The 16,331-nt window shown below is 39.8% G+C and overlaps 1 protein-coding gene across 33 annotated transcripts in view; it reads left to right on the top strand.

Moving 5' to 3' along the window:
• Positions 1-16,331, top strand: part of ABLIM1 (actin binding LIM protein 1) — a 200,102-nt gene that overhangs the window by 150,992 nt on the left and 32,779 nt on the right. For 23 of the 33 annotated variants that reach the window (XM_081912184.1, XM_081912195.1, XM_081912190.1 and 20 more), the window contains 3 exons: positions 3,542-3,589; positions 8,745-8,822; positions 12,476-12,631. In XM_081912184.1, the coding sequence (XP_081768310.1) occupies positions 3,542-3,589; positions 8,745-8,822; positions 12,476-12,631 (282 nt within the window). The remainder of the gene's footprint in view (positions 1-3,541; positions 3,590-8,744; positions 8,823-12,475; positions 12,632-16,331) is intronic. The other 10 variants (XM_081912191.1, XM_081912183.1, XM_081912182.1 and 7 more) reach the window with 1 other exon arrangement.

Here is a 16,331-nt window from a genome sequence, read left to right as displayed (position 1 = left end):
GAAATGCTGGTATTTATAGTAGTATAGAAGTGCTTTAAATATGTAGTGTGGGTAAGCCCAATGTGGTAGCCTTGGGGAAGCATCATAGAACAACTAATAAAGCAGAATAATTCCACTGTGCGTGCATTAGTATTATGTTAAGACCAGCAATAAAATGCCAGTCTGGAGGGACCCTGAGAGAAACCGTTGCCATTTTCATTCTTTCTTCCCTTTTCTTTGTTTTATGGCAGCATTCCTCATCTGATTTCTTTTATCCAAAGAGTTTGGTTCTTCGCAGGCCACGATCATCAGAGGTTTGCAGTTGTGAATTTATACACTTCTTCTCTGACAGTTCTGTGGGAGGATATCTGATTTCTGCACTCATGTTTTCAGCTTCTGCTGTTGATACCACTTCCTCCTTCACCATCACCTCACTCGAGCACTTACTTTTTCTTTTGAAATTGTGCGCTTGATTTTGAATTTCTGCACTCAATACTGTGTGTTTCCTAAAAACCGGCACACAAGAAGTTTTGATGTTTTGTTTCTAATGTACATGTATGGCAAAAGTTGCAAAAATCTATCATTTTGGATAATGGAAATGCTACATTGCATTAGTCAGGGTTTCTTTATTCATGTATTTCCTGAGGAAACAATTGTCATAACATTTGTCATCAGTGGAAGTCAGTTCAATAAAAGGTATTGCATTCCCTTGCTTGAACGTTCTCTGTTGGACAACAAGACTTATAGACAAGTAATGTTCATGAGTCTTGACCTCCGTGGAGAACATTCAAGGGAGAAAAGGCTGTGCCTTCTTTCTACTCTATAGATTGGTGAGAATTCAGTGATCTCCTGGGATAAAAATGGCTTCTGTCACATGCAGCTTTCAAGAGAGAGAAATCATCCAAACCAAGACATCTTTCAGCAAAAAGGACACTTTTTGACTCTTGCTTTGTACTCAGACTCCAGCTGGTAACCCATACCAACCCCACAACACAGTACTTGACACATTCCCTCCTCTTCTCCTTTACCTTTCACTTTGAAGGAGGAGATGTTAAAACAAGTACTACCACCTCTGTTTCCTGTTCTCCTCAAACTTCCTGGGCTAGGATTGAAGCAGGCATTCATATGCATGAAATATCCCAAGTCCCCACTTGCATTTATGAGGTCTAATGATATACCCAGACATTGTTGGTTTGTATCCTGGGAGCAGCATGGTCCTCTATATATATCCCACAGTTGGTACATATTTTCTCTCTCTAGGAGTTTCCCAAGACCAGCTTAATGGGGGTTTTCCCCATTCTCGTTGAATTAATTAATGTATATGTGTAAAGGAACCAATGGTGTGGTTTCACGGGTGTGGTTTTGTTTCACAGGTAGCTGGGGTGTTGTATTTGTGACTGTGTGCCCAATTTGTCTGGCTTATACCCATCACAGTTACTTAGCTATTGCTGAAATGGTTGCTTATAATCAAGTCTCCTGTCTAAGGTTACATTCAGCAGTAGAAGCGCTAATCAGTCTTAGATTCTCAAAGCTTGCCAGATGTTTCCTGGGAAATTTAGAAAGCCATTTTGCAAGCAATCACTTTATTAGGTTCAAACATTGGGTACACCCTGAAACATTTAAAGATTATAAATGGCAAAGTGGTGGCTTTAAAAATAAGTTTGCTGTGCTGTTACAAATTTAAAGCATGCTCTTTGGAAGAAAGTTTCTTGAGCAGTTTTACAAGTACAGTTTGTTGGCTTCTCTGGCAAAGGTTCTGAACTTCTTGCACCCTTTAACAGCGATGTGAAAAACTGAAATGTAGCAGATTAAGTTTTTCCTGTCGCTACATCTTTAATGATAGGAAAGCTTTGCCTGCTGAATTTAACATGCAGCGATTAAAGGTATGTGTGCAGCTAAAGTGGTTGTGGGGAAACCTGGTTTATGTTTTTGAACAATGGATCATTGAAAACTTTAAACAGCCTCGTTGACTTTGCTGAACTTCACTTTACAAGTGAAGGGTAGTATCTCAGCTATATCTGGTCATGTGTGTTTAATTATTGGTGTTCATCCATCTCCTTCAGTATTCTTTCCTTTCTCCTGCTTTAGGTGGATTGGGTGTTCTTTTTTATACGTACACGAGAATGAAAAGTGTCAGTAGGTTCAAAATTGCTGCACCTGGCAAGAAAAGCATAAGAGCCAGGGAAAGCTTGTGGAAATGATGTGAAAGCATGATACATATGCTAAAGCTTCATTTCATTTTGGAAGTCTATCTTCAGCAGCATAGCCTATCAGGAATTGGTGGTTTAGACATAGCAAATTCTGTATCCTGTTGCACGCATGGGGACAATCTGGCCAGCACCCCTTCCAGGAGCTACAGATTTAGCATCTCTTTGCAGTTAGATTAATAGGTAGAAGTCATCTGTTGTGAGATTTCAATCCCAATTTTTGCATTTTTATTAAACCAACATAGTCAAGTATGATAGATACCGTACTGGATATACAATATTGTTAACATGCAGAACTTATACACCTCCTGCAGTTTCTTTTAAAATCCCTGAAGCCCAAGGCATATACGAATAGAATTGGCTGTTTCCACTGGTTCCACAGGTCTTTGGGCCACTACCTAACAAGCGTAACTTTTTAGAAGTACCTGACACTGAGTTAAATGGTGAACCGAGTGCCATACTATATGGGATGCCAGGTAATCTATTACTGGACTCTTGTATCCTCCTCACCCCCTTTTAAAGGGAAATGTAGGTGTTGTGAGTACAGGGTTCAAGACTGATTGCAGCATCACTGAAGAAGGAAGTGCTTAAACCTTTTTAATGGGTAATTTGTATGTTCAAAATGCTGTTCCCAGCAGTTGAGAAAGCAGCATAGGCAAGGCAATTTAACTGCAAAAACACACATTCCTAGCTCTCTCTTGAGTGTGCCAAAATATAAGAAATATGCTGGGAGGTTGCCTACTAGTTTGTTGGTGTCACATGTAGTTCAGCCATGAACTTCCACTAAAGCAGCAGAGCTGATGTTGCACACAGTGACCTCATTCACACGTAATGATGACCTATCAACCTTAGGCTCATGTGCACTCCCCTCAAACTGTGACCAGAAGGAGGAGTTTGGAACTTTTTGCTTCCATTTTGATGAACCACAGCTTGATATGGTTGTCAGAACAAGGACAGACTGATTAATCTTCACTATGATTTTCTGAACCAAGCCAACTTCAAACCATAGGTTTTTAATCCTGCTTGTTTCAACTGACTATAACTTAATAACAGTTAAGAGCTCAGAGGAAATGCTAAACTGTGGTTAATCTAAAATGGTCCTTGTAGCTGTATTGTAGTGGAAGAGGGGAGTGCATGAGCTTTCTGCAACTGATTCTCATAATAGTAAACCATGACATTTAAAAACAGGCAGTGACAACTTATCTGAGAGGTGCCCTAAAATTTTAATTGAATATGATCTGCACTGCATCTTAATTTGTTTCCACAGAGCTATTGTTTTGAACTGTTTCTAGCAATGTTAAATGACTGTAGAATAACTTTGCAAACCAAAACCAAATTGTTCCCTTCTTCTCCAGCTGTTTTCACCACCTTGTATAATGAACTCCATCAAAAAACTAAGGCAGGTACTGTAAGCAGCACTGGAACAATGTCCTTATACCTTATAGTAGTGCATCCAGTTGGCTTGATGTTCAAGGGATTCTTCCAGTTATGGTGTGCTTACCCCATACTTTTCCATAGAGCATGACTTGAACATCTGTAATGTAGAAATGGGCCACCATCACATCACTGTATCAGGATGATGTGGATGACTCAGGTGCTTTAAGAAGCTATCTGTCCATATTATGTGCAGTGCATGGCAAAACTAATGTTAAGGCAAAGCAGAGGCGCCTTTAATTAAGATGTAAACCCACCCAACTTAAATAACAAGGGAAATACATTTGGGGGGAGATTGTGGTTTTCATAGAGTATATGCTATAATCGACTTGCTGCAACCATAGCAGCACATGGCACAATATGCCCTTCATGCAAAAGGAACATGAATATCCTTTTGCTTTGGGCTCATAGACTGATGCAAGAAACAAACACAAAGCTATAACATATATTTAGAGAGGAACAATCATCATGAGCAGTGTTCAAGCTGTACTTTGATGATTAAACTCCCTGGGCCATTGGCATCTTTCATATACCAGTCTGCCTAAAACAAATGCATAGTGCTCCCCGCCTGTGGTTTATTGAATTGACAACATTAACTTGGGGCCGGGAATTGAATATAAGTTCTGCAGTACTTATTACACCTGAAATTAAGGCAGAATTTCAGCTTAGGTCGAGGTGTTGATCCCTTGATTGGTGTTTTGACCTACAAACAGGTTACTTTCATTCTAAGAGGTTCCTTCTAAGTAATCTCCCTAATAAGTATTCATAGGGTTGCAGAGTTGAGAGACGTAGTTGAGAAGACAGCATGGCAGCAGATGTAGTCTTCATGTTCAAAGGCTGGGAAATAAGCCAAACAAAACAAACGATTGTTTTACAGCAATTGCAATGTATCCTCTTCAGGTGGAATAGCAGTCTTTGGGGGAAAGTGCAAAATCCTGATGAATTTCAGAGTATCTGGTAATTTGGAAACACTTGGAAAAACATTGTTTAAAAACTCCTTCAGTAATAACGAGCCACAGGGTTGAAGGAGAGGGTCTGAATAATTGTTAAAACTAAGGAAATGGTCCTAAAATACAAGTTGTCTCTTCAAACGAAGAGTTGTAAATCTATGCAGAGAGGTGGCAATTGTAGGATTAATGTAGAAAGCTGATAATTATAGAGAAGGAGGTTAAATGCAAAAGCCTGGCTGTTCAGAAATATGTCAGCTAAGTTTAAGGTTTTCACGTGGATACAAAATGATAACAGCCAAATGAGATCAAGTTGAGGGATGCTGAATGGCAGAGCTACAGATAGTCATTTTGCTAAAGGTCAAAGTAACAGAAAGCTGGTAAGGGACCAAAGTTGAATTGTGATAAACAGAGGGGTGGACCAAGGAAGAAAACAGTGGCGAAGTAGAAAAAAAGAAAAACAAGGCCACCGCTTTATTAGTATTTTTGAAATGTTTTGACTGTAATCATTCCACATGAAAGCTTAATAATAAATTACATACCAAATTTGGGTTTGTATAATGCACAAAACATGAGGCAATAATGATGCTTCTCCACCCCCTTACAAGTACAAAATGGTGTTGCTGATATGTCTGCCTCTGAGCAGAAAGCCAGCACTGAGCTGTGGCCAGATTACTGAGTCTGAGGGTCATTCTGTTCTGCTTGGTGGTGGTATTTTCATAGAATTTTTAAAGAGTTGGGACCCTGAGGATCATCTAGTCCAACTGCCAGTGATGCAGGAATATACAACTGTCCCATACCTTGACATTATCTACCCATCTATCATGCCACAACCTTGGCATTATCATGTACCCAACCTCAAGTTATGTTGTAAACCACTGTGATACATTTTTATGATACAGTGGTATATAACTATTTTATAAATAAATGATAACAAATTTGCTAGCCCAACATTTAAATGCATCCCATTTTAAAAACAACAACTCAGCACTCCTATTTTGCTTACCAATTGTAAAACAGGCCGGTATGTCGTAGTGGTTGGAGTGTTGGATTGGGGCCTGGGAGGCATGGGTTGAAATCCACACTCAGCCGTGAAACTCACTGGGTGACCTTGGGCCAGTCTCTGTCTCTCAGCCTAACTTGTGAGGGTAAAGTGGGAGAGCTATGTGCCCCACCTTGAAGAAAGGGAAGATAAAAATGTGATAAATAAAAAACAAATAAAGAAATGCTTGTATAAAGCTGGGAATTGGCCTTCCGACAGAAAGGCTGAGGGGTCTATTACTGGAAATCTCTTCTAAAAGATAAGGAAATTCAACTAGCTTTGCTTTTTGTCTTCTCACTCTGGAAATATTTGTGTTCTGGAGGGCGCACTGCACTCTTCCGTCCAGGATGCAATCTCTGTTCTTTGGCCTTGGTTGCTGGCTAGTGAGAGACAAGGACAAGTTCACCAAGAGTTTAATTAAAAGGCAGAAGGAGGCGAAGCACCACTGCATTCCCTTTTAATGATTTATTTTAGTCTTGAAAGGGCATGGAATTGTTTGCTGGGGGAGACAAAATGTCTTCATTGCTAAGACAACAGGGCTGATTCTTCTTAATCCTGATCAACCCCTGACTGTGCCATATTGTAGATGGGAATACGTATTCAGATGTGCACCCCATTACATTTACAGTAATGTGGAGAGACAGTATTGACATTTGGATCCAGGTTCAGATGCAAGGCTGTGTTGCCAAGGTATGGCAGTTGGCTTGGCAGTGGAGACATTCTCTCCCCATACCAAGCACTGGCTTCATTTGCCCTCAGTGATGTCATTAACTGCTTGCCAAATCCAATTGACTAAATGGCATTGTGAAGTTATTGTGTTTCCCAAGTGGCCCTTGATTGGCTTGGATTGCTAGAGAAGAAAAAACCCAGCCAGAAAAATAAAAGGTACTGGAAGAGCAGCAGTACTGGGGAAAGAGGATGCAAACTGAATTGCTGCAAACATAGGTGAAACAGGCATTATTTGTGTGTCGGGGTGGCAACTATGGAAAACCCTGCCCCCCATATCAAGGGTAAAGATTTTGTAGCAGTCTAATTGAAATATCTCATTACCCTGACATTGTCAAACTGCCCCCCACCCAAAAAAACCCCCAAAATATTTAAGGATGTTCTTAGTTTTGTATCTACAAAGCTCACAATTGCGTAGTTGGAGGGAAGTACTTAATTTCCTTTGAAGATAAATCCTCATTGCCATAGCAGTTTAGCTGGATGCTTTGCATTTCTTTATAATTCTATTCTTGCATGTTGATCTTTCATTTGGAGTAATTAACTTTTCATTTATTTGACATATTTTTGCAAAACTTAATGTATTGCTATGCTTTATTTTAATTTTGCTATGGTTGAATAGACACTCTCAGTGTTCGTTCTGTTTGTTTGTTTGGTTGATTGGTTGGTTGGTTTTGCATGCTTGTAGCATATACATTTTATGAAATAAATAAGTAAAATAAATTTAGCTTGACTAAGAAAAGGATCCATATTGGCTGTTGCTCTTGAAAAGTGAAATAATAATCACAGTCACAATTATTTGTTGCTCAGTTAGACCACAATTATCCTTCCATTTTTATATTGCTTAAACTTGTTTTGCCATTAGAAGAGCTCAGGCTGCTGCCCTGTGCACATTTTATCCAAGAGGAAGCCTAGCTCCCAAAATACAACAAAACTTGCTTCTATGTAAACAGACTTAAGTTCAGGAAATTCATGAGTGGGCTTCAATTTGAATCTGCAGCTTACTAGTTCATAGCATGTGATCTTAACCACAAATATACAATCTATGTGATGCAAATAACAATTAGCGTAGGAAAGAGGGATAAACAATGGCACTTGGAAGCTTTTAGGGGGAGGGAGGATGGATGGACACTAGCAGGAGATGTGGTAGAGTTGCCTTCTATATAGCTTTTGGCCCTTTGAAGACTGTAGTATTGATTGATTGATTGATTGATTGATTGATTGATTGATTGACTGATGGATTGATTTTAATTTCTATACCAATTAGAACTACTGTATCTCTAAGTGGTGTACAAAAAACCAAAAGCAACAATAGAAACAAAATATTATAAAAATACACAAGTTACATATAAAAATGTTACAGTAATACAAAGTTACACACACACACACACACACTCATTTCCCTTCTGACACACCCTTCTTCCCAGCCTCCAGGTGCTGAGCCAGAGTCCAAACAAGCTCTCAGCTCAGCCTCAAAAGTCTGAAAGGGGTTTATTTAAAAACCATAACACCAAATTACCATTATCTTGTAACTTTCCCAAAGTTGTATCAATGTGGGCTATTTCTTTTACATGTTGCAGCTGTCCACGTTGCTGCTATATCTGCAATGATTCCTCCTTAATATAAATGTTAAGTGATACACTGTTAGGGCACATATTCCATTAGCTACTCGGGTCCCAAGGTGTGTAAGATGTTGTAGTTAAAAAATTGGCACCTTGGAATGAGCCTGGAAACACACTTCAGGTCACTGCAAGTGGGCAAGGACTAGCATTATGAACCAGCTGAAATTTCTGAACCATCTTTAAAGGCAGCCTCATTGCAATAATCTAAACAAGGTTACCAGATCATAGCTAGACCACTGAAACCTTTGAAACCATCATATCCCTATAGTGGTGTTCATCTAAGACTGAGATGGGGAACCTGTGGCTCTCCAGAAGTTTCTGAACTCTTAACTCCCATCAGTCCTAGGCAGTATTACCAGTGGTTAGGGATGGTAGGAGTTGTAATCTAACAACATCCGAGGTGTCATAGTTTCCCCACCCCGATGTCAGGAATGTTAGGTGGAACGTGTGGTATTGCAGGCAGGTTCTGGAGCCTAACCACAAATGTTAGCTGACTGCCAACACTTTCAAACAACAACATTCCCAACTATAGACAAGGATAGTATTCTGGTGGTTTGGTGTTTTATGCTGTTACCCTTGCTAGTTGTGTATGTCTAGAAAGCTCTTGCCTGTCAATAAAATAAAGAAACCCAGCCTGCTTCACAAGATCCAGATGAAAACATTACGGTTTTCATTGAAAAAATGTTGACACGGTCTTTTGAAAAACTACCTTTTCTGTGTTTCAAATAGGATATATAATGCAGCCACGCCTTTGCAGCTTATTTCTTTGTTGCTGTTGTTATTGTTACAGCCTACAAGAACATCTTTGGAAAGTATTTATTCCAGGCCTGGATCCAGTATACCTGGCTCACCAGGCCACTCAATCTATGTAAGTATAATTTTGTCTTACCTTTTTATTTATTAATGATACCTTATGGAGAAGTAGCAGCTGGGATTTGTCACCTGTGAGATGAGAACTCCAGCGTTTTCACCGGGCAGGCTCGAAACCTCAGCCAGAAATGCATGCCTTTCAAAGTCTTTGAAATGTTACTTTCCGGGTTATTGATCCAGTGGTAGGTATTGCCAACAATATGCTTTGAGTAAAAATTGAAACTGACAGATTCCATTCTATTCTTTATTGAGTGGCTGAGAAGAAACAAGGCTTGAAGACTTTCTTTACATGCATGGGATGTCACACCAAGTTTATGGGCTGAAATATATAGCAAGAGTAGTTTCCCCCTCATAGAGCAACAATTCCCACCACTGCTAACAAGCTATGCTCCCCACAATTCTTTGTGGAGATTTTAAATATGTGTTGGATGTGCTTTAAACATACAGAATGGATAGCAACTGACCCATAGATATGTGATTTTCGGAAACAGCCTGGCATATGCTATGGCAGCTAGTAAAGTTGACAGAGGACTTTCTGTTCATATCAACTGGGGCACATGCCTAAATCAGGACTCTTTATGAACTGCTAGTTTCATACTACAGAGCACACTTTGGCGTGAAGCCAACGTATTCAAATGGGTGGATTCAGAGCCTTCAGCAAATTTGGAAAAGTCAGCTCCTCATTACATTGCATAGCCTCTAATCTGCAGTTCTAGGGAACCTTTATATATTATTCTGATGCACAAGGGAATAATTAAAATGTCTTGTCTTAAACGCAGTAGCTTAAAAATGTTCAGACATGAATGCTTGGGCTTCAACAAAAGTGGCTTTTAAAAGTTGTAGTTGCACAGACTCATTTCAGTTATGGCTAGAAATTATTCCAAAACAAGTTTGAGGAAGACATAGTAGCATGCACATCTCTTTGTAACATACTTTTAGCTGCTAGCTTTCGTAAGCCTGTGCTATGACAGAAAGAAGTCAAGTAATACAGACAAAAAGAATGAACATTATTTTTACTGATAGCTTCATGAATAGCAATATTCAGCAGTTACTCCCATTTATCCAGATATTTGATTCCCTCCCCACAAAATGTTTTAGATTATCCCAGCCATTTAAACTCTCCCCCTCTTCCACTTAAAATCAGACAAATTAACCTTAAGAATTTGGCACACTTCTCTCCATTCTATGGTGTTGTAACAATAGCCTCACAACCATATGAATGTTGTGTGTGCAGTAAGCCCACTGTGTTCATTGGGGCTTACTCCCAGAAAAAAAATGTAGAGGGTTGCAGCCTAAAGCTGTAATTTTATTCACACTTAGGACCTTTTGAGGCGGGTGCATTTTCAATAGCTGTCATTGATCCAATAATAGTGCATTAATCGTGAATTTATACTGTCCCTGTATCATTCTGCTTTATTAGTTGTTCTGTGATGCTTCCCCAGTGTTACTGAATTATTGCTGTGTGGAGCAGCACTTGTGAGCTATAGTGCAACAAAAACAGAGCAAGAAATAAACTGGAATATTTGTGGTATGAAAACTTGAGGGTTTCCAGAAGGAAGTTACAGGGCGTGTGCTGGTTAGAAGTGAAGCAGGCACAAACATTGAAAGCTGATTCATGAAGGCACAATAAAAAGGACATCTGGAGGGGCCTTTACCTGGGAATAAGCCCAACTGAACATAGCGGGATGTACTTCCTAGAAAGCAGACATAGAACTGTGCTATTAGGCTGCAATCCTAAACATTGACTACGTGACTACTTGACTACTAAAGCATTGACTACTTCTATATTCCAATTTCATGGAATGAGTATTGGTCTTTATGCAGCCAAAATGGCACCATCCATGTACAAAGGAGGCAAACTCTCATTTCCTTCCCCAGTGTTAAAACAGTGCGTGCCTGAGTCACCCAGCCTACTGCCATAAAAACCTGTTGGAATCAGTGAGTGCACAGCAGGCTTCCTGGCAAAGTTTGCTTGAAGGCGAATGCAGGAGGAGGGGGAAGAAAGAAATTAATGAAAAGACATGAGAATGTAGGGGGCTGGATCTGAGACAGCTTCAGGTGGAAGGTGTTGAGCAATAACACAAAGCAGAAACTGGGACTGGGTGTGTGTGAGGTGAATAAACCAAAGGGGGTAGGAGAAGATGCAGCTAGGTGTAGGAAGCAGGAGATAGGAGAAGATGGAGGAGGGGTGATGAAGTTGGGTGGGGAAAGAGGCAGACTGAGGGAGGGAAGAGAGGTGGAGACAGAAATGGCATGACAACTGACAAAGGAGATTGGAGGGTGAAAGGGTAGGTGTGAAATGGGAGACACAGGAGGAAAGAGACGCTGAATGACTCCTGGGGAAGGGAAGTGAGAGGAAGAAATGTGGGGGTTGTGTGGGGAACTAAACTCACCCAACAACCCACACAGCATCTCTTTGGAGGGCTCCGCTTGTTGTTGTACTCTTGTAATCAGGATGCATCCTAATGTGTCACAGTGTTTCGTATATTCTTAATAGGGAATAATCATAATAATACTTTTATTTATATCCCGCCCTCCTTGGCCAAAGTCGGGCTCAGGGCGGCTAACATTAGATATATAACATTAGTATAAAATCAAACAATAATTAAATTACCTCCTAAAAACAGGTCTTTTAAACAGAATATGGATTAAGTGAGTTTACTAACAATTATTTATGGAACATATAAATTTGACTTACATATAAATGGATGTTTTAGTGTGCTGAAGTTATCAAGATGCACCATGTGGGAAGAAGGACCTGTAAATCCTGAAATGGGCCTGGTGTGCTTAAGAGATGCCCATTTCCATGAGGTTTTTATGGACAACTTGTGAGGCGTCATCATTTTAACCATGTTTGCTGGGCAAAATGAGGACAGGCGTAAAGTAAACCCTATGGTTACACACAGCTCACTGCCAAGGGAGATGCAGCAAAATCCAATTCATAGTTTGTTGTAGACCCAATTTGTTTTCTTTCTTTCATTTGTTCTTTTATTAAGGAAGAACATTTATTAGCCAATGTGGAGTCATTTTTAGTTAAACTCTCAGAAACTGACTTGTACTGGTTTCTTCTGGGGGAAGGGGGATTGTTTTAGACTGCTTTATACTTTAATATTTTGCAAATAAATCATTTCATATATTTTAATTTTTTTAATGCAGTTTTCTTTGAATTCTTGGGGATGAGTGGGATAGAAATGTGATTAAAAGCAACAAATAAAAATCAACCACAACTTTTCTAACAGAATTTTGCCCCTCCTCTTCTCAACATCTCCTTGACATAGACATTGGCAGGGCTTGGTTTATGTATGGCATGTTTTGCTGATAGGAATGCTATATCCAAAATAAGGGTGTTGCTGCCCAAAGGCTACCCACTGAGTTACTGGCAGAGCTGAATTTAGACTTCATAGCAGACTGGGACTGATGTATTGCCAAGTCTAGGCTTTAACGCAAAAATAAATAAATAAATGTTCCACCCTTTTAAAAAAGATACATAAGGCCAAAGGAAAAAAGTAGCTTCCGTGAAAAATAATAGACAGGCTATGAGGTTTTCTTTAAGCCTGCTATAGAAGCAAAGTCCCTAAATAATGAACTGTATATTTTTTAAAAAATCTACAAGTTTGTGTGTTTAATTTATCTTCTGTCTTTGACCTTCAGGCAAAAGTAGACAATGAGATCCTTGATTATAAGGATTTAGCAGCCATTCCCAAAGTCAAGGCCATTTATGACATTGAGCGTCCAGACCTAATTACTTATGAGCCCTTCTACACTTCCGCCTACGAGGAGAGACAGGAGAGGCAGAGTCTTGGAGAGGTAATGAACTGGGGTTCACCTATTCTCTTATGTGCACTGTTTCTAAAAGCCAGCTTAGCTTCTGCCTGATGTATAAACTTGATGCTCCTCTTGCTGATCTGTGCAAACATTCCACATCTCTCTGGCCTTAAAAAAATAATGATGGCATTCTTTGTTTTGCAGCATGAAGGCTTCTGCAACGAGAAAGCATATGGCTCCTCCTTGTTGCTTACCTTTTTAATTAGTGCCTTTAGCTGCAAGGACCACATTTAGTTTACAGCCCCCTTGTAGAAGCATGGCAGTTACCAAATGCATGTATGAAGCAAGCACAGTGGTTCTATCTAATAGCATGTGATTTTGAAACAGAAGGCGTACATCAGGAGTTCAGGAGCTTTTGTGGGACCAAAGGGGTACTAATTCAGTAGGAGTGGCACCCTTTTTTCTTCTTAAGGGTTGTATTCCAGGAGTGGATAAGTCAAGACCCAAAGAGTATGAGCTATGCTAAAACACACAGATCTACTGGGCCTGGAAACAAAGGCATATATTTAATTTAGTAACCCAATTCAGGTTTGAGCTTCCAGGATAGCTTATTTGGTTTACCATGAGACTCTTCATTTCAGAGTGATGTTTTCAAGCCCCACAATGGGCAAAAAATTCCTGCATTGCAGGCAGTTGGACTAGATGACCCTTGTGGTCTCTTCCAACTCTACAATTGTATGATTCCAGATTTTTGCTTTTGTTTTTTAAATACAGAGTATTTGCATGATTATGCAAATACTCAAAAAGAGCTCAGTAATCTCAGTTGCCTGTGGGATGCCATAAGCAGGACATGAACACAACAGCATTCCAGCAACTGGTATTTAGAGTCATAGCACTTCTGGCAGTGGAGACACAACATCATGGCTGTTTTATGCTAATACTAGAAAGTGGAATAATACAATCAAGAAGGTACTTGACTAAGAGGGTTTTTCTTCTTCCCTGTTCTACCATGAAAAGAGTTGGGTAGCCTTTGGCAAGTGACTTCTTCACTTACATCTTGTATTCACATGTTTCTTTTAAGCATTTTGTTTTTTCGGTGAAGCAGTACATGCCTCTAAATGTTAGCTTGTGCATTGTGCAGTATAAGTGAAAGTCCATGTTGGGTTTGCAGTAAAGGTTAGAGCCAGGTAAAAATGTAGGATCAGTGCTGTTGATCCTCACTTCTATTTAACTTTGTTTGCTTTATCATCATAAACCAAAGAGTTGGTATGCTATTTATTGGAGGAGCCTTTTATGGATCCTGTAATTTTTGTACACTATCTTTTTTCTGTATAGTTATATTACTTTTTTATTGTTTCCTGCTCTGAATTGAAATATTCAATAAAGAGCAGATAATAACAAAAAATGTGTATGTGTGTGTGTGAGTGAAAGGCAGAGATAAATATACAGATTATTATTATTATTATTATTATTATTATTATTATTATTCAGGTTGATAAGCAAGTAGGGTCTGATCATGAAATCCAATCTGTCTAAATTCAGTAGCCATCTGAAGATAAGGAATTAGAGCTATGCTAGAATAGAGCAGCGTGTGTGTCATTGTCAGGCAGAGAACAGGTAGGAGAGGGAAGAAAGAACTCAGAAAGTTGTATAGCGTTAAGTGCTAAGGAACTGAGCTTTGAACCAGGAAGTCATGGTTAAAATTTGTCTCTTCCAAAAAAATCTCTAAGGCTGCAGTCTCATATGCATCTGCCTAAGACTAAGACCCACTGAACACAAGGGGACTTATCTCTGATTAACAATCATAGGATTGTGCTGTATCTGGTCTTATGTAAGCCACTGTCTCTACTTTTCCTCAATGGAGAAAAACACAGTAATCAAAATCAGCACTAATTTGCCAGATACAGGAAAGAGAGAGAGAGAGAGAATAGTGTTTCCAAATGGAAACTACAATGACTTCAGAAGTGCACAGCAACATCCATAAATTAGAATTAGATCCAAAATGTTCACAAGTGCAAGACTTGCATGTCCTGTTCTTAAGAAACATTATCCTCAATAGCTTCTGCGCAGTGGAAAAAATAAAGGTCTATGTAAATACCTTTGGAGAGGGCAACTTTCCTTATGCATTTCCCTAAAAAGCAGCCTGGTAAATATTTGCAAAGCAAAATCAATAATGAAACATGATATCAAACTGATGTTAGGTTTTATGTGTGAATAAAAAATATTTACACAGAAAATCTCTCCTCATTTAAGACTATTTATTCATGTGACTTGACAAGTCACTTTGGCTTTACTCCATTTCCCCCCGCCCCTGCATTAACCTCATTCTTTATTTCTGTGCTGTGATGAACAAGCCAGCCCCCCCCCCCAATAATAGCTTGCAGACTGAAAATGTATGATCAGAAGTTCAGGGTTCTAAACTGTAGGGAGAATATGCTCAACACGTGAAGGGTTGAGAGGAGCATTGTGACGCTTCAAAGTTATGAGAAGCTAAAGCATAAAGTTCGAGATCGGTTACACTACTATCAGATAAATGAGACATTTAAGCAAGACACGTGAAGGGTTGAGAGGAGCATTGTGACGTTGGGGGTGGAGCCAAATATACATTGCCCCTTCATACATATAACATGGGAAGGCAATTTAGGTGACAGTACTCAGAACATAATGGGAATGTGCACACACAGTGCTGTACCTCTTGAAATCTGAAAAGTCAATTCAGTGGTGAACTTTGGGCTTTAGAATTTCAGCGGCATCCCGTGTGACGCCAAAATTCACCCCCACCTCGCCTTCCGTTATTCACCATTGTTGCAGAATCCACTGCGGCACCTGCTTGGCTCAGGGCCCAGTGTGGGCGAACTGGTTGCGCTCCCCTAAATCCTCCTCTGGTCAATTATAGTTCTGCATATAGCCTATGACAAAAGAGCAATATTTGGGTTGCACTAGTCCAACTCCCACTAGACTGCGATCTACTCACAGTATAAAAAATCTGGCAGTGATCTACCCAAAGTTGTGGAGCTTTTTTTTGCTTTTTTGTAAGGAGATTGCTGAGGGCCAGAGGTCAACTAGGATCTACCAGGACACCCCACAATCTACCAGTAGATCATGATCTACCTGTTGGACATGCCTGCTGACTAGAGTATGGTCTGAAACCAAGAAGGTCCAGTCACTGTCTGAACTGGTGACTGGGAACTGCACATTCATTTCCTTGGATTCCATTATGGAAGCAAGGTTCCCAAATGAACAAACAGCAGTCACTCTGGAAGCACCCTGCCTGTGTTCAGCTTTCTCTGAAATGTGACAGCTGTCAGAGGATACCTGCAACAGCAACAGATCAGCTACAAAACCTGTTCTCTTCTAAGCTATGAAACTGCTTTGCCATCTTCTTTGTCTTTTTCCATAATGTATGGACTAGAGACCAGAGGCCTTGTTGCTGCTAAGTTGACAGCTAGACCAGCCAGGAATATTATTTGTGCACATAAGCATAACTAGTCAGAGCTTTTTTTTTCAAGGATTGGATGCACTCACTTACCTCGTCCATTTCTTCCAAGCTACAGCTTGTGTCCTTTCTTTGTTTTGATTCTCTACCCAGTCTTTAACTCCGTAATGAGAGACTCACTTCTCTCCACACACACACCAGTTCTGGCACAAAAGTTAATTTGGATAACAACCCACAACTTAGCATTCAAATCCTTTAAAGCTCTATCTCTTGTAAAGTGTTTGATCACTGAATTTAATATTTCAG

Source organism: Podarcis melisellensis (assembly GCF_964234715.1).
Source record: "Podarcis melisellensis genome assembly, chromosome: 5".
NCBI classification, from domain to species: Eukaryota; Metazoa; Chordata; class Lepidosauria; order Squamata; family Lacertidae; genus Podarcis; species Podarcis melisellensis.
This window is presented reverse-complemented; position numbering and strand designations above follow the sequence as displayed.